The 22431-nt window shown below is 54.2% G+C and overlaps 1 protein-coding gene across 15 annotated transcripts in view; it reads right to left on the bottom strand.

Moving 5' to 3' along the window:
- Nucleotides 1-22431, bottom strand: part of TMEM94 (transmembrane protein 94) — a 49254-nt gene that overhangs the window by 1204 nt on the left and 25619 nt on the right. For 11 of the 15 annotated variants that reach the window (XM_063081432.1, XM_063081425.1, XM_063081429.1 and 8 more), the window contains 29 exons: nt 12930-13049; nt 12504-12631; nt 12051-12187; nt 10368-10570; nt 9896-10047; nt 9445-9547; nt 9176-9262; nt 8803-8919; nt 8415-8471; nt 8013-8117; nt 7704-7868; nt 7245-7454; nt 6385-6694; nt 6022-6195; nt 5507-5609; nt 5172-5389; nt 4242-4423; nt 4015-4153; nt 3639-3754; nt 3393-3492; nt 2934-3042; nt 2525-2714; nt 2182-2259; nt 1819-1904; nt 1359-1440; nt 850-998; nt 657-751; nt 446-539; nt 106-276 (listed from right to left, as the gene is read on the bottom strand). In XM_063081432.1, the coding sequence (XP_062937502.1) occupies nt 106-276; nt 446-539; nt 657-751; nt 850-998; nt 1359-1440; nt 1819-1904; nt 2182-2259; nt 2525-2714; nt 2934-3042; nt 3393-3492; nt 3639-3754; nt 4015-4153; nt 4242-4423; nt 5172-5389; nt 5507-5609; nt 6022-6195; nt 6385-6694; nt 7245-7454; nt 7704-7868; nt 8013-8117; nt 8415-8471; nt 8803-8919; nt 9176-9262; nt 9445-9547; nt 9896-10047; nt 10368-10570; nt 12051-12187; nt 12504-12631; nt 12930-13049 (3980 nt within the window). The remainder of the gene's footprint in view (nt 1-105; nt 277-445; nt 540-656; nt 752-849; nt 999-1358; nt 1441-1818; nt 1905-2181; nt 2260-2524; nt 2715-2933; nt 3043-3392; nt 3493-3638; nt 3755-4014; nt 4154-4241; nt 4424-5171; nt 5390-5506; nt 5610-6021; nt 6196-6384; nt 6695-7244; nt 7455-7703; nt 7869-8012; nt 8118-8414; nt 8472-8802; nt 8920-9175; nt 9263-9444; nt 9548-9895; nt 10048-10367; nt 10571-12050; nt 12188-12503; nt 12632-12929; nt 13050-22431) is intronic. The other 4 variants (XM_063081426.1, XM_063081439.1, XM_063081427.1 and 1 more) reach the window with 4 other exon arrangements.

The raw sequence follows: 22431 nt of genomic DNA, 5'->3' as shown, positions 1-22431 counted from the left end.
AAGGAGGAGGGACGGGCAGTGGAAAGCGAGGGAATGCCCACAAAGGAGTGACAGGTTTAAGGAACGTGGCTGAGCCCAGAGGGAGGGGCTCTGGGGACAGCTCACCGAATCTCATGCAGCTTTACAATCTCATTGGTGACTACCACAAGGACCAGGGACAGGCAGCCTAGGAGCCATGTCAGCAGGGGCACGTCCTCCAGACCAAAATGGATGTGGCCGTCCCTGTGGGTCCACAGCTGCAGGTCCACCGCTGTCTGGACCACCTGACCCAGCAACCTGCAGGTGGAGGGGCATCCCCCATGAACCCTGAGTCTGTTCCTTCCCTGCTTTCCTCAGCACAACAGTTAGCTCAGGAAGGGCACAGGGACATCTCTGGCCATAATCCTACCCTCCAATCCCAGCCATGCAGAAGCCCATCTCCCATCTCCATCCCAGTGATACTCACACCACAGGTACTGTCACAGCCCACCAGAGGTTTGTCAAGGGGCTCTTTCTCCACAGGGGCTTGGTGCGATGCACGTGGGTGATGGAAATGAAGACTGGAGATGATGGGGTAGAAGGGGATATCAGACTTCCTACTAGCCAGGCTGGGGCCTCGCCCCCCCAAAGGACCACCCCCACCAGCTGTCAAGGGCCCCTCCCAGGGAGACCCTCACCAGTGTGCAGGACAATCAGGGCAGCGGTGAGCTTCTGGGCTGACAGCAGCCCATTGGCAAAGTCCTCAAACCACGCTGGAGCCCTGTTGTCATTGCTGCCAAAGCAATGCGTGGGTTCAGCCTCCTCTGAGGCCACAGGGAAGTGGGCTGAGGTACAGAGGGTGACAGGAGAGACCCCCGGGGCGGGACCCACCTGCGCAGTATGATGGAGGAGCAATTGGTGAGGTTGCGGGCGTGGGAGCTGTCACAGAAGCTCTGCAGTGTGAAGCCGAAGCAAACGAGGCACGAGCTGACAGTGAGGCTGAACTTGATCAAGAAGCAGAGCAGGAAGTAGTGCTGGGTCTACGGGAGCAGAGAGGCTGTCACTGCCATCGCTGTAGCCCCTCTGCTGCCATGCAGCAGGCCTGGCACTTGGCCAGATTTTTCATGACAGGCTCTGAGTAAATGGTCAGGCCTGGGGGACAAGGAGCAGGGACCGTGCCCCCAGCAAGGATCTTTCTCAGCTTTGTACCAACACCTCCTCTTTGATCTGGTGGAAGACCAGGAAACAAGTGTCGGCTTTCCAGTTCTAATGGAATCCCCCTTCCTGATCTTTCCAGAGTCTTCCAGGGGTGGCTCTCTCCCTTCCCCCAACCCTTAGCTCCCTGCGTGCACTCGCTTCCATTCATCGAGGCCCGTGCCCATAGGATCTGCTTTGCTTACCTTCTTAGGAATGGATTGAAGATTCTTCCCTGTAGCCATAGACATGATAGAGCTATGGGGGGGTTTCCCCAGCAGAGAGATGCTAAAAAGCAGAAATTGGGTGAGGAGACAGTGACTGTGACCCTCTGTCCTCCAATTCTCTCTCTTTTTTTTTTTGCAGCTAGCCAGTATGGGGATCCAAACCCTTGACCTTGGTGTTTTAACACTGTGCTCTAACCAACTGAGCTAACTGGCCAGCCTCTGTCTCTCAATTCTCATAAGGGAAGCCTTTAGGAAGTCTTGGGAGTGAAGTCAAGTCAGGGCGCGGGAAATGAAATGAGACAAGGGGGAGTTCCCTCAATGCTCCTGCACCACAGGAGTGAGCCTTCAGCAGGTCTTCCAGAACCCTGGGCTCCTGGGGATGCTCTGTGTCATCCTGACCCCATCTGCCTGGGCACAGAGGGACCTTGTGGCCTCTCACCTGAGCAGAGGGTAGCAAAAGCAGGACAGCCACAGGATGTCGGTGGTACTCAGGAGAGGAGGCAGCTGTACCAGGCAAGAAAGGAACTAGACCAGGGAAGAACCCAAGAACCACAATTAGATTCTGGCAAATAATAAGACCCTAGGAGCCCCAGGGCTTCCTTGCCCAGTGCCCAGACAGATGCCCATGTCCTGGCTGAGAGAAGCTGGGGCCAAGGGCCACTTTTCTGCCAATGGGGTGATCTCTAAAGGCCAAGAGGCTTCATAGAAGCTCGGGGAACCCCTTGGCTCTGCTGCCTCCTCGGATTCCCTTGAGCAAAGGAGCAGGCTGAGAGGGGCAATGGCTATGCCGGCCCCACCTCACCTGGATGACCACGAGAGTCAGCTGGCACTGCAGCAGGAAGAGGAAGCACTTACGGATACCGTAGGTGGCATGACGAGCCTAGGGACCGAGAGGGACACATTATGGCCTGGGCCTTCCTGACTTCTCTCAGGCCCTACAGTTGCTAAGCTTCAGCCAAGAGCCAAATGCCCATGATGCTCCTATGAGGAAGGGGCAGAGGCAAATCACACTGCCTGGGAAGCTCTGCTCAGAGGGCTGGGGCACAGGGTCCAAGGGGCCCAGATGGATCCTGTGTTGCTGCTCCCATCCCAGGCTTCCCCGAGCGGGCCCTGCATCCCTCCCTCTCCTCCTGCCTGAGCCCCACCTGCTCGATGAGCCGGATGATGCTGATAGTCTCCTCCTGGCGAAAGGTCAGGGAGCAGGGCAGGCTGTTGAGCTGCCCTGATAGCTGCAGGGGAGAAAGGCCATCCGAAGCCTGGGCCATGCTGGTGCTGGTGGCGTAGCCAAAGGTCTCCCAGGAGCACCGGGATGGGTACAGGGGATCCAGGGCAATGCTGCTCAGTGTAAGGGAAAGTGCACCCATCAGTTGCACTCCGCAAAGACCTCATCTCCCACAGGACTGAGCACCCCATCCCTCTTCTCCCAACATGCCCAGGTGCCTTGGTCCCAGCCAGGACAGGGTTAGCCATGGGACATTCCCCTAACCCCATGTAGGCCCATCCAGTGTCTGGGAGGTAGGGGGTGGCCCTCTGGCTTGAAGGTCCTGCCCTGACCTGATATCACTCTGGAGGAAGAGGCAGCTGTTCCGCAGGTTGGCAGAGCTGCCCAGGCAGCAGGTCACCTCCCCATACTCCTGCATGATCTTTATCATCTCACACATGGCTGAGAGGGCAGGGTGGGAGGGCACAAGAATCAGGCAGATGGAGCCCTGTGTGGGCACTAGGCAGAGACCCACAGGACAGGAAAGTAGGAGGTGACAGGAAGTGGGCCCCTCTTTGGAACAATCCCATCGCCAGCAGCATGATTGTGTGAACATTGTCATTTTTGACTCCTTAGAATGGGCACACCCACAGCTCCAGCCCACAAGATTCCCCAGCTGATCCCAGCCCAGGTTTCTCCACTCCCTGCATGGGAAACCTACATCCCCTCCAGAGCCCACAGGGTACCCAGGCCCTGGTAGACCTCAGCAGAAGACACCAGGCTGCCTGAGTACCCATGACCACAGCACTCACTTTCGGGGGTACAGTCGGTGAAGAGGGGCACTAGCAGAGGCACATTGTCAATGTTCTGCAGGTGGGGCCGCACCTGGTGGATACCCCGGGGCAGCTTAGCCTGGAGAAAGCAGATATGCCAGTGGCCTCAGGATGGAGATCAAGGTCCCTCAACTTCACCTGCCTGTCCCCCTCCCTCCCTTCTCTCCCTTGGACCAGCTGTGGGGCCACTTCAGGGGATGTGGGGGACAGATCCTGCCATCATACCCGGTTGCAGTCCTCCAGGAAGCTGGGGATGTCACTGTCTGTAGGCTGGAAGCTGATAAGGTCCGAGTGACCCTCCTCCTCCATGAGGAGAAGCCCTTCCACATCATCTCGGGACACTGTGGGGACAAAAGCCTGTCCCTCACCTTGGGGCCAGACTTCTGGGGGGCCTTTCCTTGCCCTGCAGATGACACAGAACTTCCTGTCTCCAGGTCTCCACTCCCCCTGCTGACTGCTGTTACCAGCAGGAGCATCAGAGCTGTCTTTTAAGGGGATATACTTATCAGGAGGGATTGGTGGAGATTTGTCCTAGCTGTAGCTCTGAGGAGGGGAAATCTCCCTCCACCACCCTATCCCCACCACAAGACTTTGCCCTCACCCTGATTCAGCTCATCATGCAGGGAGCCTGCATGGCTGGGGCTGGAAGGGGGGATCTCAGAGCCAGGCATGTCACCATTGGGCGTGAGGGAGATATGGCAGTTCCAGCCTGTCTCCAGGCCCATCTTTTCTGCAAACACCTGTGAAAGGCAGATGGCAATGCACACAAGGGCCCAAAAGCCTGTGGGAAAAAGGGTCAGTGGTGGCAGAGGGGCATGGCTCTCCCACCTTGCTTTTGAGCTCATCCTCCAAAGAGAAGTAGACAAAGCGGATGCAGGCATTGACCAGCCCATCAATAAGGCGTACAATGTCCAGCCGGGCCTGGTACTGAGAGGACACCATGCCCATGAAGATCTGGCCACTCAGGGCCTGCATGCAGTCTTCCTTCTCCAGCACCTCCCCGATCCCTTCTTCAGGCAGGCACAAGACACAAAGCCCGGCCAGGACATCCAGGAACCAGGAGATTCCAGGAGGAAGCCCAGGACCACACACACAGATGTCACACCCAAATCAATGAGCACGCGGGCCACAGGGGACCACACACAGCCACATGCACGCACAGCCAAGACACACAAAGGAGGCAACAGACACAGGAGAAAAGACAATGAAAGGTACTCATCAGTCAGATGGCCGGCCGTCCTGGGGAGCCAAAACAGAGTGTGGCTACAGCTCCTGCCCATTCCTGCTCCAGGGCTAGGGGACCATCCCCACCCTCAGCAACTGCATAAATTCATGGTCTCCTGGGTTCGTAAGACCCAGTAACTCTGCACGTTTGGCAGGGTGGGGCTTGGAGCTTCTGAGTCCCTCCGGCCACCTGGTCTTCTGTCTGACTCTAATAAGGCTAATGCTCTATAAACACTGCTGCTTTCCAACTTTCCAGGAAAGCACTTTTGTATGCATTATCCCACTTGAACATCACAACAAACCTGTGTGGAGGGCAGGGCAGAGTAGGCACCTATTTATAGATGAGAAAACTAAGGGACTCCCATGTCACCAGATGGTGAGTACCATAGCTGGCATCCCAGCTCCAGCACCGTGTCCACTGCACCATTTAGTGCAACCAATGCCATGGCCCTCTGGAAGCCCTCCCCACTTCTGGGCTCCCCAGCCCAAGGGAGCCCCCATGCTGGCCCCCACCAGGACAGACGCCCATGGTACCGTCAGAGCTCCAGCTGTTGCGGCGGGTGTTCTGCTTAATGGGGACAGTGCTGGGCAGCTCGCACATGGTGAAGATACTGCTCTGGCCGGGCACCTGCACAAGCTCGATGCACTTGCCATTGAGCTGAGAGGACAGGGCGCAGTTCATGGGCTTGTAGGCGAAGGCGGAGCAATAACCCGACAGGCAGGCTCGCTGGTAGAAATCCAGCACTTTCTTTCTGCCAGGGAAGCAGAGCAGAAGTGAGGGGAGTGGTCCTGGGATGCCCCACACCTGTGAGTTGGGCAGGCAGACAGGCAGGGCTGATCACTCTTGCTACTGGTGGGTTCTTCCTCACCTGTCGGAACCAGAAAGAGGGTAGATGTCAGCTCCATCCCAGAAGTCTGTGCAGGCCTCCAAGACCACGTCGGCTGTGCCATGGGACAGCATCTGCTCTGTGCCTGGTGGGGGCAGGGGGGTGGTAAAGAAAAATGCCAAACCATGAGTGTCCCAAACCAGCCCACTCCCCTCCCTCTGCCCTACCAGGTAGCACACTGCCATCCCTGAAAGGGTGCTAAGGAGGCCCTGACAGGAGGGGACTCCCTGGGCCTCAGGATCACCAAACCTCTGTGGAATGCTGCAGGGCTTGTAATGCAGACACTATACTTCCAGTCCTTTGGACAATCCCATCCTCTGTGGCCACCGCCATGCCCCAGTCTCCAAGTCCAATCCCTACCAAATTGAAGGACTAGGGAAGCTGTCTCCTGAGTGTCTGCCCAGTCCTCCCTATAAATGGATGGGGCAAGATAGAGCCCCTCCCACCAAGCTCTAGAAGGTTTGGCCCAATGCCAGCAGAGAGGGCAGGAGACTCACTGGTTGTGGTGTCCTTGATGAAGAGGCTGATCATGTGGCTGAGGGGAGGGCGTCGCTTGGTGACGCAGGAGAGACGCCCCAGTGAGGTCTCCTTCACTGTCTCAGCGCTGGGGAGGCGGTACAGTGCAAGGTGGTTCTCCTGCTTGAAGAGATCCTTGGCTCCAGGAGTGAAGCCTGCAGGACGAGGGACAGGAACTTAGGGCCTCTGGGTGGAAGCACACAGCCCCTCACCACAACTCCCCCCATCCACACCCTAGGCACAGACAGAATCCCATCAGGTCAGTCCAGCTGGTTTGTGTATGGTGCTTGGACAAGCGGGTGCTGTGCCAGGGAATGGTTGATTAGAGCTGGTGCCATCCTTACCGATGAGGCGGGCAAGTTCACAAAGGCCCCAGGGCACGTGCACTGGCAGCACGGCGCTGTGGCTCTCCTGCAGGGCGATGTTGCACAGGTGGTCTGAGAACCGGCATAGGCGCTCGGTGACGCTGGCATTGCACAGGTTCAGCAGCACGTTGAGGCCCAGGGGCTTGAGGGAGGTGAGATGCAGCTGCCAGTTGGAGTCGTCGAACTGGATGCAGGAGGGATTCTGCTGGTCCTGGGACAGGCTCAGCATCTCCAAGTGGTAGTCACACACAAAGTCCTCTGCTTCATAGGGTTCGCCCTCCATCCCTGGCTGGGTCGGGAGGAAACACAGGGGAAAGGAGAGCCTCAGGCCAGGAGGGGTATGCGGGGAGGGCCCCTGCCCCTGAGAGAAGTGCACCCTTCCCAGGAGACAGTGTTGCTGTGCACACTCTCCCTGTCCCTCCCCAAATCCTCTTCCTGTCCTTCCTGGGCTCCTATCTGCTTCTAATATTTATACCTGATAACACTGACAGTACCAAAAAAGAGGGATTTTCAGAGGAAACAATAAGGGATCTTTTTCAGCCAGGGAACAGTATCTGAGAGGGAGCCACTGGCTTTGTGTGTTGATAAGGTTCTAATAGGAGACCAGTGACCATCAACTAGAACTGGAAGGGGGACCACCTACTTCACAGAAGAGACTTGGGCAAGGCCTCAGGAGGTTGTCCTGCCAGTCAAGCCAGAAGCCCTAGAATGGAGGGCTGTGACTTCTGTTTTCTTTCAGATCCTGTCCGTCTGGGCCAGGCTGCACCCCTTTGGCAGGGGAGGCCAGGATGGCCTGTAGTTGACATGGTGGCTGTTCCCCTTGGCCTCCCTCCTCTCACCTTGCTGGGCTCGTCTTCACCACCTTCAGTGTCCCTGCTGAAGCTCACGTTGGAGCCAGACGGGTGCTTGCTGCGGCCATGCACTTTGTGGTGAGAGTAAGGCTCAGGGGCCTTGGGGCCATCACCAGGCCAGTCACTACGCTCCTGCTCGTTGGAAATGTGCGGGGGGTTGTTCAGGGAGCCAGCCAGGAGGGCATCTCGTTCATGGGGCTGAGGAGAGTAAGGGGCACAGGCCTAGGATGAGGGGCCCAGGGGCTGCCACAGACTGGGGAGGCAGGGAGTGTCTAGGTCCCCTCTCTGCCTTGTCCTGTGGGCTTTACCTGAACTTCTCAGAAGAAGACCCTAATGGTGCCTGAACCCTCTTCCTCCCTCCTAAACCTCACCCTCCCTGAGGCCACAAGCCAGGCTCCAAGGCTAAACAGCCTGGCCCAGAGTTGGGCCCATGGGAGCCGGCCGTACCTCCTCCTCTACCTCAGCATGGCAGAAGGAACGAGTAGACAGGTCATCTGTGAGGTCCTCATGGCTGCTGTGAGGGGGCTCCACCTTCCCACTGAAGAACAGCACAGTCTCTGGGCTGGGATTTGGCCATGAAAGGATCCCCTGTTTGTCTATGCAGCACAGGACCTGCAGGGAGAAAGGTCAGGATAAGAAAGGGGGATTGGCATTAGCCCAACCTGGCCAGGGGCCACTCAAGTGGCAGGTGGACTATACAGGCACAGCCAGACAGCAGGCCTGGTGTAACAGGTGCCTCCTGCCTGTGGGGCTCACCGTGACAGAGCCCAAACTGTGCAGCAGGCTGGAACTATGGCTCAGCGTTGGTGACGTCCCTTTGATCACCCTCAGGAAGTGGCCCCAAATACAGCGTAGCATTTCCTGGTGGGAGAGAGAAAGTCTGCAAGGCCATTTGGGGCTTGGCCTTATATCCCTGGAGGTGGCTTCTAAGGCCAAAAGTCCAGGGTAGCACCAGGAAGTTGGGGTGGAGAGGCATTTGTCTGGGGAAGTGTTACAGGAACAGGCCCCAGTTGTGTCCATATGCGACAGGTGGACAGGGGCAAGGGCCTTCAAGAGCCTGGCTGGAGGCTCAAAGGCCATACATAGAGGAGTCCCAGAATTCCAGGAAGGGGCATGAGGGAGCCTAGGTTTCTGGCTCCAAGGCCCTGGGCAGTGTACCTGAGAGGAGACAGCTTCTGTGTAGCTGCTGAGAGTATCCTCTGAGAACTTGGCCAGCTGCACAGAGAGTAGATGTGGGCATCAGTGAGAAAAAAGCTACTTTCACATGGGCCTCCTGGCAGGGGTAGGGACCCCACCCCATTGGAAAAAGGCCCCCGTACAGTCCTGACTCCCTGTCTGGGGGAGATAGGATGGATGCTCACCCACTCCCAGGGCTTGGCCTGGAGGCTATTCTGGAATGGAGAGGGCTGGAGCCCTTGGAAAGCTGCCCAGGGCCTCCTACACACTGAGGCCAAGGTGGGGCTGGACTTCTGCCCCTGTTCTCAGGCACAGCCAACTCCCTCTTTTTGTTCTTGCCACTGTCCCCAGACGCCTTGGAACAACCTACCAGGGAGCTGGGCGAGGCCTTGCTCATCTGGGCCAGGACACGGGCTTCTCCACAGGCAGTTGCCAGCACCCAGAGGACTGGAAAGAGCAGGGGGAGGATGGGCAGGACGCCATTCACCTGGGAAAGGGCGAACCACATGGGGGCTCCCACCGGGCTACACGCCCAGAGCAAGGAGGGAAGGGCAGGGCCGCCCCAGCCCCATGGCCTCCCTGGGTAGAAAGGGGCAGCTGTCCGGGGGCAGGAAGGGAAGGAAGGGGAGGAGGTGTTCTTAAGCTGAGGCCCGAGGGGACCTCTGTGCTGCAGAGCGGGAGGGACAGCCAGGACATTGTGAGGGGACCCAAGCCCACAGGACAGAGGAAAGGGCAGTCCTTGCCTGCAGCTGGAGGAGCGTGTACTGCCAGGAAGTGACTCCAGGGGCACTGAACATGAAGCGCAGGGCATTGGTGATGAGGAAGCTGGCCTGTTGGGACAGGAGAGGTGCAGCCCTGACCCCTGCCCTAGGGAGGGCCCCGGCTCCACGGCTCCCCTTCCTTTGCTCACTCGGACCCTCTGCCTTCACTTACACGCCCGTCTGAGGTGGCCCCCGCCCCACACAGCTCCCGCCCCACATGGCCCCTGCCCCACATGGCCTGCCTCACGCACCAGGACCACGGGCACTGCATAGTGCAGCATCACGGACTGCACTGTGAACCTCTCATTGTCCAGAGCGGTGACTGGGCGGGACAGGGCCATGTCCAGGCACCATCTGCAGAGAGAGGCAACCCTCAGTCCCTCAGGGGAGGGCCCAAACCCTGCACCTGAGCAGCACCGAGTCCTGGAGTTCCCTAGCTTGCCCAGGCCCTGGCCGAGCAGTGCCAGGGAGACGGGCCTGTGGCCACCTCCAGAGCAGTCAGTCCCCTCAGAGTTCGGATTGGGAGCAGGGTACCCCCCAGTCCCAGAATTCTCACAGAGGCTGAGGAGAGGAGCCTAAGGAGATGCCCGCCCTCAGGAGGCCTCAGGATGAATGAGACTGCTTCCTGGGCAGCCCCACCTCCTCACGGGGGCACAGGCGAGAGGCCTGGGGGCCCAGGAGGCAGCAGGGCAGCACCCATACCTGATGTTGTCAATGACAGGGGTCTCAAGGACACGGAAGAGCCGGTGCTGCTGGGGGTTCTGTGGCCCTTTCTTCACCTCTCCCCGGGGCGAGGGGGGTGGAGAGAAAGGGGGGAACAGGTCTCCCGGCTCCAAGACAATGTGCTCATCATCCTGCCAGCAGCGAGGGGGAGGGCAAGGGTAAGGAAAGGGGCCACTCTCCCCGCACAATTCCAGCTAAGTGCAGCCGTCTCCTGGGGTTAGAGACTGGCAGTTGGCAAAGAGTCTGTCATGGGACTGGATTCCTAGCTCTTGAGGATGCGGGAGAAGAAAGAACAGCAGACGAGGAAGATACTCCAGCTCTGCTTCAAGAGCCCTGGCCATGAAGCCAATGAGGGGCCAGGAAGCTTCAGGATTAAGCCCTGGGACCCTCCCGTCATTGCCTGTGGATGCTCCCACAGCATTTCCAGGGAAGGAGAAATGCCTTGAGCTACCTTGATCCCCCTCAAAGAGGCGAATGATTCCTGGCCAGGCCTCAGAGCTATGATGTCTCCTTCTACCAATAGGCTAACTGGCAGGTTGACCAGGTGTCCGTCTCTGTAGGCCCAGTGCAGGGACCAGGATGGTGCAAATGGCATGTGGAGGTCTGGATATAGGGCATTTGGCCACTTGATCTCCTTGCCATCCCTGAGGGCATCTGATGAGAATGGAAAGAGGGAAACAACCTTCTCACCCATGGCTCTGCACACCAGCCAGACCCAGTGTACACCCATGGAGCAGTGCCTGCTCTTGCTTCTTTCCCAGGAGGCCTGCAAGAACGCCCTGCACTCATTCCAACACTCCCCTCTTTCAAGTACACCTCCTCTACAAAGCCTTTCCCAACCCTCCAGTCCAGGCACCTCTACCTCCCCTCAACAACTGAAGCTCTTATCCTCTGACCCCCACTCCATTCAAATGCATTTCACAAACATTGCTGAGGGCCTGTGAGGGGTACGAGTCCCTGCCCTTGAGGAGCCATGAGTTAATGGGGCAACAGAGACACATGGGCAGATAACTCCAAACAAGGCAAACACGTGCTAAGTGGGTTAACAAAGATCCCAGTGCTGTAGAAGTACAGAAGAGGGAGTATTTGGGGTGAACCTTGAAGAATGGATGAGATTCTGTCAGTTGGAGACAAGTGAGAGGCAAGTTCACCAGGCAGAAAACAGCGGGACAAAAGCACAGAGGCAGTTTAGTACCAGTGGGTCTAGGACTGGTGAGTAATTTTAACCTGAGGATGAGTAGTAAGAAGAGTGGCTGGAGCTTCTGGCAGAAGTCCCAGAAAGCCACATGTGGCATCTGGGATGGCTTGGATAAGCAAGAGGGAGACACTGAGGGTTTCCGAGCAAGAGACTAAGCTCCTGGAGAAGAGGGCCCAGCTTTCTCGGTCACCATTATACTCAGTGCCTGGTGCATGGTTGCAATTAGTTAATCATCTCAGAATGAATGAGCAAATTCTTGCTTAGCATCGAAACATTCATTGCCCAGCACAATGAAAGAAAGGTCTCATGAGAGTAGGTATTCCTTCTCCGACACCACCACATGCCTCCAGAGAGCAGGAACCACTGTCTCTCAAAAGAGCCTAACGTAGCCCTCGATCCACAGCCCAGCTTAATAAATGCCAACAGAATGGAAGGACGAGCAGAAACTGGACTCTGAGCAATTCCCTTCTTTCAGAACGAGGCTGCTCCCTCTTGGGCTTCTGGCTCCCTGCCTCCAACACTGATTCTTGCAGGAATCTCAGACTTCTCTGGTCTACCTCCCCACCTCCCCTGGCACAGCACCACCAACAAGACAGACTTGGAAGAGAAATCTCAACTGTCCTCCTGCCAAAGTGTAGGTCTTCCTGGTTAGTCCCCCAACTCCAGCAAGCCTGCAGCCCACTGTGCCACCATTAGCCTTCCTGCCTGTCCAGGCCACTGCTGGGGTGCCCAAAGCCATCCCACAGCTCTCACTGCCCTGCTCAAAAGAGGGTGGGCATCCTTCTAACTCACCTGATGACAGGAGCCCTGGGATAACTGACTATAGGCAACCCGTAGGTGCTGGGGCTCCTGGCTCGGGAGGAGGAGGGGAGCTCTTAGGGCTCTGACACATCACAGGGCTTGTTTTCCCACCAACATGCCTGCCTGTGGCCTCACCTTGGATTTGGTCAATGATCCCTCGCAGCCTCCGCTCCACCTCCCGACGCTTCAGCCGATCTTGCCGCCCGATGAGGACAAGGTTAAGAAGCAGCAACAGGAACAAGGCTGAGGCGTTCACCAGCTCCACCCCATGGCTGGTCGGAGGAGGCAGAGGGTGGACTAACAAGGAGAAGGGGTCCTCCCACCCAGCCATCGTCCAGGGCCCAAGACTTCCCACCCTGGCCCCTTCTGAAAAGAGTGTCTCATTCTGGTTCCCTGACACCAGCCAGGCCTCAGGCCCCAGTTGAGGGACTGAGGACATTCTTACACACCCAGGAGCCCTCTGTGGGAGCAGCTCAGGGGGCAGCAGCCCCTCACAGAGCTCTGGGATGCCCTAGGTGCTGAGGCAGGCAGGGGACAGTTGGAGAGGCCTGGGGAGCAGCATGGTGTTGGTGGTGGGGCTCTGCTTACCTCCCCGCCGGCTGGCCCCCAGAGCAACCCAGCAGCAGGAGCACGGCCAGCAGCATGAGCCAGGCCCCGGGCCAGTGGAAACAGGAGCAGCGGTTACTGTGGTGCAGGAAGCTGCTTTTCCACACCTCCTAGGCAGGGGTGGCAGGCGGGAGTGAGGCCCTTTTCCACTAGGATCTGGCTGCCTTCCCCCACCCAGCCCCGTGGCTGCCCTGGTCTGCTCCCTTTGACCTCGGTTGGGTCTAGCCTGTTGGGCTCCTGCAGCTAGGGAGCTCAGGACATCACTATGAAAGGGAACCCCGGCTTCTGATTTTTCATGATGCCTCAGTTGCGTCATGCTGCTCTGGGCACATCACAGCCCTGAGAAGGGCCTTCCATGCTTTTCTGCCATCCCAGTGAGGCTCCGGCTGCCCCATGAAGAAGCTTCACCTTCCACGTAAGACCTTTCTTCCTCTCTTTGAGGTGTTCTTCCAGCACCACCTCCAGCTGCTCCTTCAGGATGCTCAGGGCCTTCCGGGTGGACAGGCCCAGGGCCAAGGGGGGTTCTCCCTGCCGGGAAGCAGGAGGCACTGTCATCTCCTGGAGGCCCCATCGCAGGCTGGGCCCGTCCCCACCCACCTCCCCAGCCCTCCCTCCCTCCTCCTGAGCTCTCTCTTCTCTTCCTCCACCAGCTCTTGCCCCTCAGTGTGTAATCATATCCAAATCTCCACAAAGTTATAAAACACAGCCCCCAACTCTTTAAAGTAAGTTTAAAAAAAACAACCACTTTCTATACTCAGTGTTTTCTAACTCACCTTTCACTCAGTGCTCAACCCCCTGCCATGGGCGCTCTCCCTGCCCCACCCAGACAGTCCTCACCGCTGACCCCCCAATTTATCTCAATGGTGCCAGTCTGCTAGATCTCATGGACCAGAAAACACATATTTTTTAATGAGGAGAGGGGAACTAGCATAGAGATGATAGCTTTTCACTGTTCCTAGGAAAGACATTAGGACAAAAACCTGTCATCTTTTATTACCACCATTTCACAAAAGAGAGGATATTGTAACACTAAAACACTAGGAAGGACATAATATCAGAAAGAAGATAGCTGTTCCCAAACTCATTCTATGAAGCAAACATCATCCTGATACCAAAACCAGGTAAAGATATAGCCAAAAAAGAAAACTACAGGCCGATATCCTTGATGAATATAGATGCAAAAATCCTCACTAAAATACTAGCAAACAGAATACAGCAACACATACGTAAAATTATTCATCACGATCAAGTGGGATTCATCCCAGGGTTGCAAGGTTGGTTCAACATACGCAAATCAATAAATGTGATACACCATATTAATAAACTCAAACACGGGCTGGCCTGTGGCTCACTCAGGAGAGTGTGGTGCTGAGAACACCAAGGCCCCGGGTTCGGATCCTATATAGGGATGGCTGGTTCGCTCACTGAGTGTGGTGCTGACAACACCAAGTCAAGGGTTAAGATCCCCTTACCGGTCATCTTAAAAAAAAAAAACAAAAAAAAAACCTCAAACACAAGGACCATATGATCATCTCTATAGATGCTGAAAAAGCATTTGATAAAGTTCAGCACTCATTCATGACAAAGACCCTCTATAAGTTAGGTATAGAGGGAAAGTATCTCAACATAATTAAAGCCATATATGCCAAACCCACTGCCAATATCATCCTGAATGGGGAAAAGCTGAAAGCTTTTCCTTTAAGAACAGGAACTAGACAAGGACGCCCACTCTCACCACTCCTATTCAACATAGTGTTGGAAGTACTAGCCAGAGCAATCAGAGAAGAGAAGAAAATAAAGGGCATCCAGATTGGAAAAGATGAAGTCAAACTGTCCCTGTTTGCAGATGACATGATCCTATATATCGAACAGCCTAAAACCTCTACAAAAAAACTGTTGGAATTGATAAATGATTTCAGCACAGTAGCAGGATACAAAATCAACACACAAAAATCAGTAGCATTTCTTTTCTCCAATAGTGAACATGCAGAACGAGAAATCAAGAAAGCCTGCCCATTTACAATAGCCACCAAAAAAAATAAATTACTTAGGAATTGAGTTAACCAAGGATGTGAAAAATCTCTATAATGAGAACTACAAACCACTGCTGAGAGAAATTAGAGAGGATACAAGAAGATGGAAAGATATCCCATGCTCTTGGATTGGAAGAATCAACATAGTGAAAATGTCCATACTACCCAAAGTGATATACAAATTCAATGCAATCCCCATCAAAATTCCAAAGACATTTTTCTCAGAAATGGAAAAAACTATCCAGACATTTATATGGAACAATAAAAGAACACGCATAGCCAAAGCAATGCTGAGCAAAAAAAATAAAGCTGGAGGCATAACACTACCTGACTTTAAGCTATACTACAAAGCTATAATAACCAAAACAGTATGGTACTGGCATAAAAACAGACACACTGACCAACGGAATAGAATAGAGAATCTAGAAATCAACCCACACACTTACTTCCATCTGATCTTCGACAAAGGCACCAAGCCTATTCACTGGGGAAGGGACTGCCTCTTCAGCAAATGGTGCTGGGATAACTGGATATCCATATGCAGGAGAATGAAACTAGATCCATACCTTTCACCGTATACTAAAATCAACTCAAAATGGATTAAGGATTTAAATATACACCCTGAAACAATAAATCTTCTTAAAGAAAACATAGGAGAAACACTTCAGGAAATAGGACTGGGCACAGACTTCATGAATACGACCCCAAAAGCACGGGCAACCAAAGGAAAAATAAACAAATGGGATTATATCAAACTAAAAATCTTCTGCACAGCAAAAGAAACAATTAACAGAGTTAAAAGACAACCAACAGAGTGGGAGAAAATATTTGCAAAATATACATCTGACAAAGGATTAATATCCAGAATATATAAGGAACTCAAACAACTTTACAAGAAGAAAACAAGCAACCCAATTAAAAAATGGGCAGAAGAGCTAAGTAGGCATTTCTCTAAGGAAGATATACAAATGGCCAACAGACATATGAAAAAATGCTCAACATCACTCAGCATCCGGGAAATGCAAATCAAAACCACATTGAGATACCATCTCACCCCAGTTAGGATGGCTAAAATCCAAAAGACTCTGAACGATAAATGCTGGCGAGGTTGCGGAAAAAAAGGAACTCTCATACACTGTTGGTGGGACTGCAAAATGGTGCAGCCTCTATGGAAAATGGTATGGAGGTTCCTCAAACAATTGCAGATAGATCTACCATATGACCCAGCTATCCCACTGTTGGGAATATACCCAGAGGAATGGAAATCATAAAGTTGAAGGTATACTTGTTCCCCAATGTTCATTGCAGCACTCTTTACAATAGCCAAGAGTTGGAACCAGCCCAAATGTCCATCATCGGATGAGTGGATACGGAAAATGTGGTACATCTACACAATGGAATACTACTCAGCTATAAAAACGAATGAAATACTGCCATTTGCAACAACATGGATGGACCTCGAGAGAATTATATTAAGTGAAACAAGTCAGGCACAGAAAGAGAAATACCACATGTTCTCACTTATTGGTGGGAACTAAAAATTAATAAATAAATTCACACACACACACACACACACACACACACACACACACACACACACACACACACAAAACCGGGGGGGGGGAGAAGATATAACAACCACAATTACTCGAAGTTGATACTACAAGCAAACAGAAGGACATTGTTGGGGGGGGGAAGGGAGAAGGGAGGGAGGTTTTGGTGATGGGGAGCAATAATCAGCCACAATGTATATCGACAAAATAAAATTAAAAAAAAAAAAAGAAAGAAAAAAGATAGCTGTTCCCAGGGTAGGGCCATGCAGCGACCACACCACACTCATCTCACCAAGGATGGGTGGAATGTGGTATGGATGGGTGGAATGTGGTATGGATGGGTGGTCCCCAGATGGCACGAGGACCAACCATACTATCTTCCATGATCTCATGGCCTGGCCACTCCTGGTTGAGACTCACCCATTCCTGCACTTTTCTCTACCTTTTTTGACTTCGGCTGTTCTTTTCCCTCCATCTACCCCATAGTCCATCCTAGGACACCTTGCAAACTTCTGTACGATTCCAGGGAAACCTCATCCACAGTCATCTACCATCAATAAGTTTACAGCTCCTAAATTTTACCTTGAGCCTGACCACTACCCCAAATATAGACCCATTTACTGAACCACCTCACAGCTGTTCCACAGAGACCTAGGAGCCAATATGTCCAAAAACCCAAACTTGCCCTCAGCACCAGCCACCTCTCCTCCCACAGCTGCCGTCTCACCCAGTCACCTCTGGAACGTCCCAGACCAAACTCCATCCTCCCCTTCCCACCCCAGTCTCTACCCAAACCCACTTTTGGGTACCCAAAACAAAACAAAACAAAAACTACATAAACAGTCTTTTCCAAACCCACTGCAACACCCAACCAGAGTAAGCACACGCCTAATCAACTGACACCCTTTACCTTACAAATCAAGCCCAGACCCCTGTGCAGGCTCCATGTGGCCCTTCAGGACTTGCCGACCTCTCCAGCCTCTTTCCCCACTATTCCTTCCATGCACCATGCTCTCTAGCTCATGATCAAATGCTTTTATGTGTTTCCTAGCCAAAAGCACAACCCCCATCCCAGACAACTCTTACTCCTTCAAGATTTAGCTGAAACATCACCACCTCTAGGACGTTTTCCCAAAACCCAGAACTGCACTTCAGGGGGAGGTTTGTATTCTGATGGAACCCTGGGCAATCTGGCTCACAGTCTGCATCTTACCAAATTGTAACCATAGATTTACATGTCCAGTTCTCCAACTAGACTGCATATTCCCTGAAAACAGGTACTGAATTCTTCCATTTCCACACCCCTTCCCACCCATCTGCTAAGATAGTGCCTGGCACACACAAGCTCAGTGCATACTTGATGGATGGATGGATGAATGGATGGATGGATGGATGGATGGATGAATGAATGAATGAATGAGTGAATGAATACACAAGTAGCTTCACTGATCCCAAGGACACATTAATCAGGGGTTGTCAACCCAAAACCTGTAGTAAAAACACCCAGAGCTCTTAAAAACATGGATGTCCAGGCCTAACCCTGGACCTATGAAAACAAAACTTCCGGGAGTGAAGCTAATCACAGGTTGAATCTGATGCACATCTGATCCCCAGCCCTGGGATCTTAGGAAAAAGAATGTCCCCAAGAAAGGCTGGAGTGAGTCTTCCCCCAGGGAAACTGAAGAATGTCCATGTGAGCTTGCATCAGGAAAAGTTCCTGAGCAAGAGGAGCGAACCTCTAGACCTGAGGCACCAAGAAAGGGACTCGGGGTGATCTACTGAGGAGTACTGACCAAGGTCCGCAGAGCTGGTGACACCGCTGCCTCACCTTGTCGCCCCCGCCCCCCTCTTCCTCTCCTATGGCCCGCAGACTTGCGTACCCAGTGTCCTGTGCCGGCTGTGCCTGCTAACATTCTGGACTTCCCCTTCCCTGCCTGTCTCTGCAGGCACCCTCTTTACAGGCAATTTAGCCTCAGCCCCCACAGGACGCACATCCCCACAACAACAAGGAGCAGCTGGGTCTGGGGCAGTATCTCACTGCCGCAGACCACCTGCATGAAGCCCAGGAGGCAGGCCCTACTGCTAGTTTCCTCAGCCTGAGGGATGAGGATTGGTTTCCAGAGTGGGCCTGGCCCCAAGACTTCCCAGCTCCCTTGTCTAAATCTCACCTAATCCCTGCTCTCCACAGTGGCTTTGGGGGATTATGAAGATAAGAGCTCCTTCTTCCCAGAGGGGATGAACTAGTTATTTCAGCTCAGAAGAAACGGGCCTCCAGGCAGGGGGCCCACACCTCAACATGGGGAAATATTGCACTCCAAAGCACCCACCTCCCTGTGGCAGGATCCTGGGCCTCCCTGAGAGGCCAAGGCCCAGGACAAATGAATGTCCCACCATGTCCTTGAGTTTCTGATATGGAAGAGAAGAAAGCCTTCGGGCGGGGGGGCTATAAAGGAGGAAGAGGAGACTATAGGCCTTCTCAGGTCTAAAGGGCTGGGCCAGAGGGGTGAGGCCTGTTCCTTCCGCCCAAGGGAAAAGGAGAATCTTGGAGGCACAGCAGCAGTACACGGGGCTGGGGTGCGAAGCCTGGGCCCCCAGAGTCTTCCCTTTACCACCACCCCTTCTCCCACAGGCTCAGCCTTCCCAGATTCCTCTCCACAATGTGGGGTGCCAAAGTTCCCAGGATGGACGTGCCTGGGCCAGGTGTCCAGAAACGACCAAGTGAGAAATGCTGGAGGCAGGAAAGGCTGGCCTGCAGAGGTGGAAAGCTGCACACCCAAGAAGTGGGGGTTGGGAGGGAGAAAGAAAGGAAGGGCAGGCAAACCACACAGGACTGCAGTATCAGCTAGGAAGATGCTCAACCTGGAACGAGGACCATGCTCAGAAGGTGAGAGTTTCCAGCAAGGCAGAGAAAAAAGGCTATGAGGAGCAGCCAGAGAGCCAGGCCTGCAGACCTTGGATACTCTATTCACATCAGCTGCCTCATCCCAGGACCCCTCACCCTGCACAGCCATCAGCCCCAGGTGATGCTCTCTTACTCTCTGCCCCCAGGTACTTAGAAGCTGTGCTCTGCTCCTCTCCAGGTGTGGGAGGTACGGGCCAGAGGGTGGCAGATGCTCCCGCAGAGCTGTCTGTGTGCATCTGCCCCCGCATGTTGTGTCTGGCTAGGGGCACCAACTCCAGACTGGCAATTAAAGACAGCACAGCAGAGGGAAAATAAGCCATTCTGTAATTATGTGCCGCCCAAAGGCAGTGCCTGCCCGTACAGGCTGGCCCCATGGTAAGGACATAGCCTTCTGGGCCAGTCTTCTCTCCATGGTCTTTGACTGAGCATATCCAACTGCCAAGGCAGTTCACCTCACCCCTTCTCAGCAGGAGGGCCTGGGTTAGGGGTCAAATCACTGCTTTCTCTCATTGTGCCTCAGCTTTTCTCCACATGAGATAAGAGCCAAAGCTAAGGAACTTGGAGGAAGAGCCTCATGCTTTCTGAAGGCAGTTCAGAAGAGGCTGGTGGAGAGCAGACTCTGGTAGCCTTTCTCACAGCACGGATTCAGGCTGAGGACCCAGTGTGCTGGCACCAACAGGGAGACAGGAGCAGGAGAACAGGTGTAGTTCTTATTATCTGATGAGTGAAAACCCAAGTCCACACATAGTCCGAGGTCTGCTTTTCTTGCCCACTGAGGCCAAGAAGGGTGAAGAAAAATGTGACCTGGCCTTAAGCCCCCAAAGGTAACAAGAGAGTCTTCCTGCTTCCCAGATACTAAAAATTCCCATCCACCCCACTGCCAGGCACCTCCAGAGGCCTTCCTGGGGCAAGGGGCAAGGTCTCTACACCAGAGGTGGGGAGGCCCTGCTGCTCTACTTACACCAATGCTTTTCATGCAGAACCTACCCACTCCACTATTTTAACTGCTCAGGCTCAACTGGACCAAGAGGAGAGGATAACTTGAGGCCCCAAGGAAGTTCCAACTCAGGAGAGACTGACAGCGAACCCCCATCACTGGCCGGGCTTGTATATCTTTGTTCTATCACAAAAGGGGGTGCTGGCAGGGCATGGGGATTTGAGGGAACAACACGGTGGTGTGAGATCTCTACTTGTCAAATCAGAGCCATGAGGAACCTGCCCCTGAACAGGACCAGCTCTCGAGGCCCAAAGCTGAGCATCTGGATAGTCTGAGAATTTTAGGGCTGGCTGGTGAGCTCAGGTGGTTAGAGTGCAGCCTTGTAACACCAAGGCCACAGGTTCAGATCCCCATACCGGCCAGCTGCACCCCAAAAATATAATAACAAGGTTTTCAAGAGAGGACACACTTGAGCTCTCCTGCAGCCAGGTTTTTCAGGTGACCCAGAGCCAGAAGCCCCCAAGCCCCCAGCTCCTGTCCTTTTGGAGCTCCTCTGAGGTTCTCTCAGCATAGCAGCTGTTTTCCTTCCTACTCCACCTGTCTCAGGAGCAACAGAATCAAGGTCCCCTAGCTCAGGTAGACAGGTTATGAATTTAGACCTTGACCTTAGGCCTTGAGAACAGCAGATAACCACTAATTAGAACTGGCTGGGGCCTGGCACCTTCTCTAGGCCCTCACTGTCACAGCTTTCTTGGTCAGTGCAGGCGGGGAGTGGACACAAAGCTGGACCCCACGTAATGCCTGAATCACTGAAGCAGATTCAGCCACTATATGCTGTTCTGCTTTGGCCAGACACAGACAGACTCCGTGGGCAGCCAGGCAAGCCAGTGCCTCCAGCAAGCTTCTTCCTCCCCTCCCTCATGCTTCCAGGCTCACGCTGACCTTAGCACTTTCACCCACCTTCTTCCCCACCTCCTGCAGCCACCAAGACCTAGGAAGAAATCAGCCCAGCTCTGGGGGCTCCTGTCTCAGTTACCCATATGGTCCTATGACAAAAGCCCCCTCGCTGGCCCTGAGGAGGGTTGGCGTGCAGGCCCCAAGCTTCTGTCACCTGTGCATGGAGACCGGTTCCTCGCATACCTTGGCAGGGTGCCCTTCTGGGAGGCATGGGCCCCGATCCTGCTCTGGGTGACTTGGGTGCTTGGTTGGCAGGCGGAGACACACTGGCTTTCTGCCTCCCATTCCCAACCTCCTTCCAAGCTCATGGTTACCTCGTGCTCATTCGAGCAGCCTTCCATCCTGCATTGTCTTCAGGACTCTTACAGCAGCTGATAACCCAAAGACTCCCACTCAAAGCAGGGAGCAAGGCATGAGAGGACAAGGTCGAAGCCAAGCTGGTGTACTCACTTGGTTGTGTTTGCCCTGGTGGGGCATCCATAGCTCTGTCTGCTTAAACAGCATGAGCCAGAGCCTGAGCCACAGGAGTCAGCTACGGCAACTTCCAACACTGCCCTCAAAGAGAGTGAGAGCGAGCGTGATAGAGAGGGGAAGGAAGAGTGAGAGGAGAGAAAAAAAGAGGGGAGAGGGCTGGAGAGCGTGTGAGCAAGGAGCCGGGTGCTGCAGAGCATCGGGCGCAGCAGAGCAGAGCTTCAATCTGCTGATTAATTCAGCCTACTTCCAGTCACACTGCAGATTCAGGGAGGGAGGAGGAGGGGGAGGAGGCAGCTGCCACAGCAGCTGGGAGGGAGGGAGAGGAAAGGGAAGGCGGGAGGAGAGAGGAGGTTGAGAGGAGAAAGTTTGTCTGATGCTCTGCCACATGTCCAGGAGCTTGGCCTGTCCTTCATAGGAAACCACTACAGGGTGAGCAGAAGGGTAAAGTACAGCCAGAGTATGGACAGATGGACAGAGGAACAGACGGACAGATGGGAGGTAAAGCTGTCGTCAGCTCAGGGCCCTGAGGGCAACTGCTGGTACCAAGGAGTACCCTGGGGTACCCAAACACCAGCTCTCTTCCCACGCTACCTGTCCTTTGCCCTCAAGTGACTGAGCAAGGTTAGGAGCCCCACTGTGGAAGAGCCCATCATCTGTGAGAGCTCCCCATGTCCCTCAGAGCCTCCCCAGCATGCAGTGAAGCCAACAACAGCTCCTTCCACAGAGCTGCAGGAAGGAGGGGAGAGGGGACTTGCGAGTTATTAATAGTAGCACATCCTGAGTGGAAAGGGAAGGCCTGATGAGGGACAGGAAGATCGGCCATTGAGAAGACTGGAGCAGTGACTTCTAGGAGAGCTGAGCAGAGGCCCAGGAAGCTAGCGGAAGGAAGAATCTGGCAGAAGGAAGAATCTGGTGGGAGAGGTGTGCAGACCCCCAGCAGTCCCTAATCAATGTGAGTCAAGAGCCCAGCCAGCTGCTGCTAAATGCCCAGCATCATTCAGACACAACTGCCCGACTTCTACTGGGACCAGGAGCATGCCTTGGGACCCCTCAT

The sequence above is a fragment of the Cynocephalus volans genome, chromosome 16, assembly GCF_027409185.1.
Source record: "Cynocephalus volans isolate mCynVol1 chromosome 16, mCynVol1.pri, whole genome shotgun sequence".
Classification (NCBI taxonomy): Eukaryota; Metazoa; Chordata; class Mammalia; order Dermoptera; family Cynocephalidae; genus Cynocephalus; species Cynocephalus volans.
This window is presented reverse-complemented; position numbering and strand designations above follow the sequence as displayed.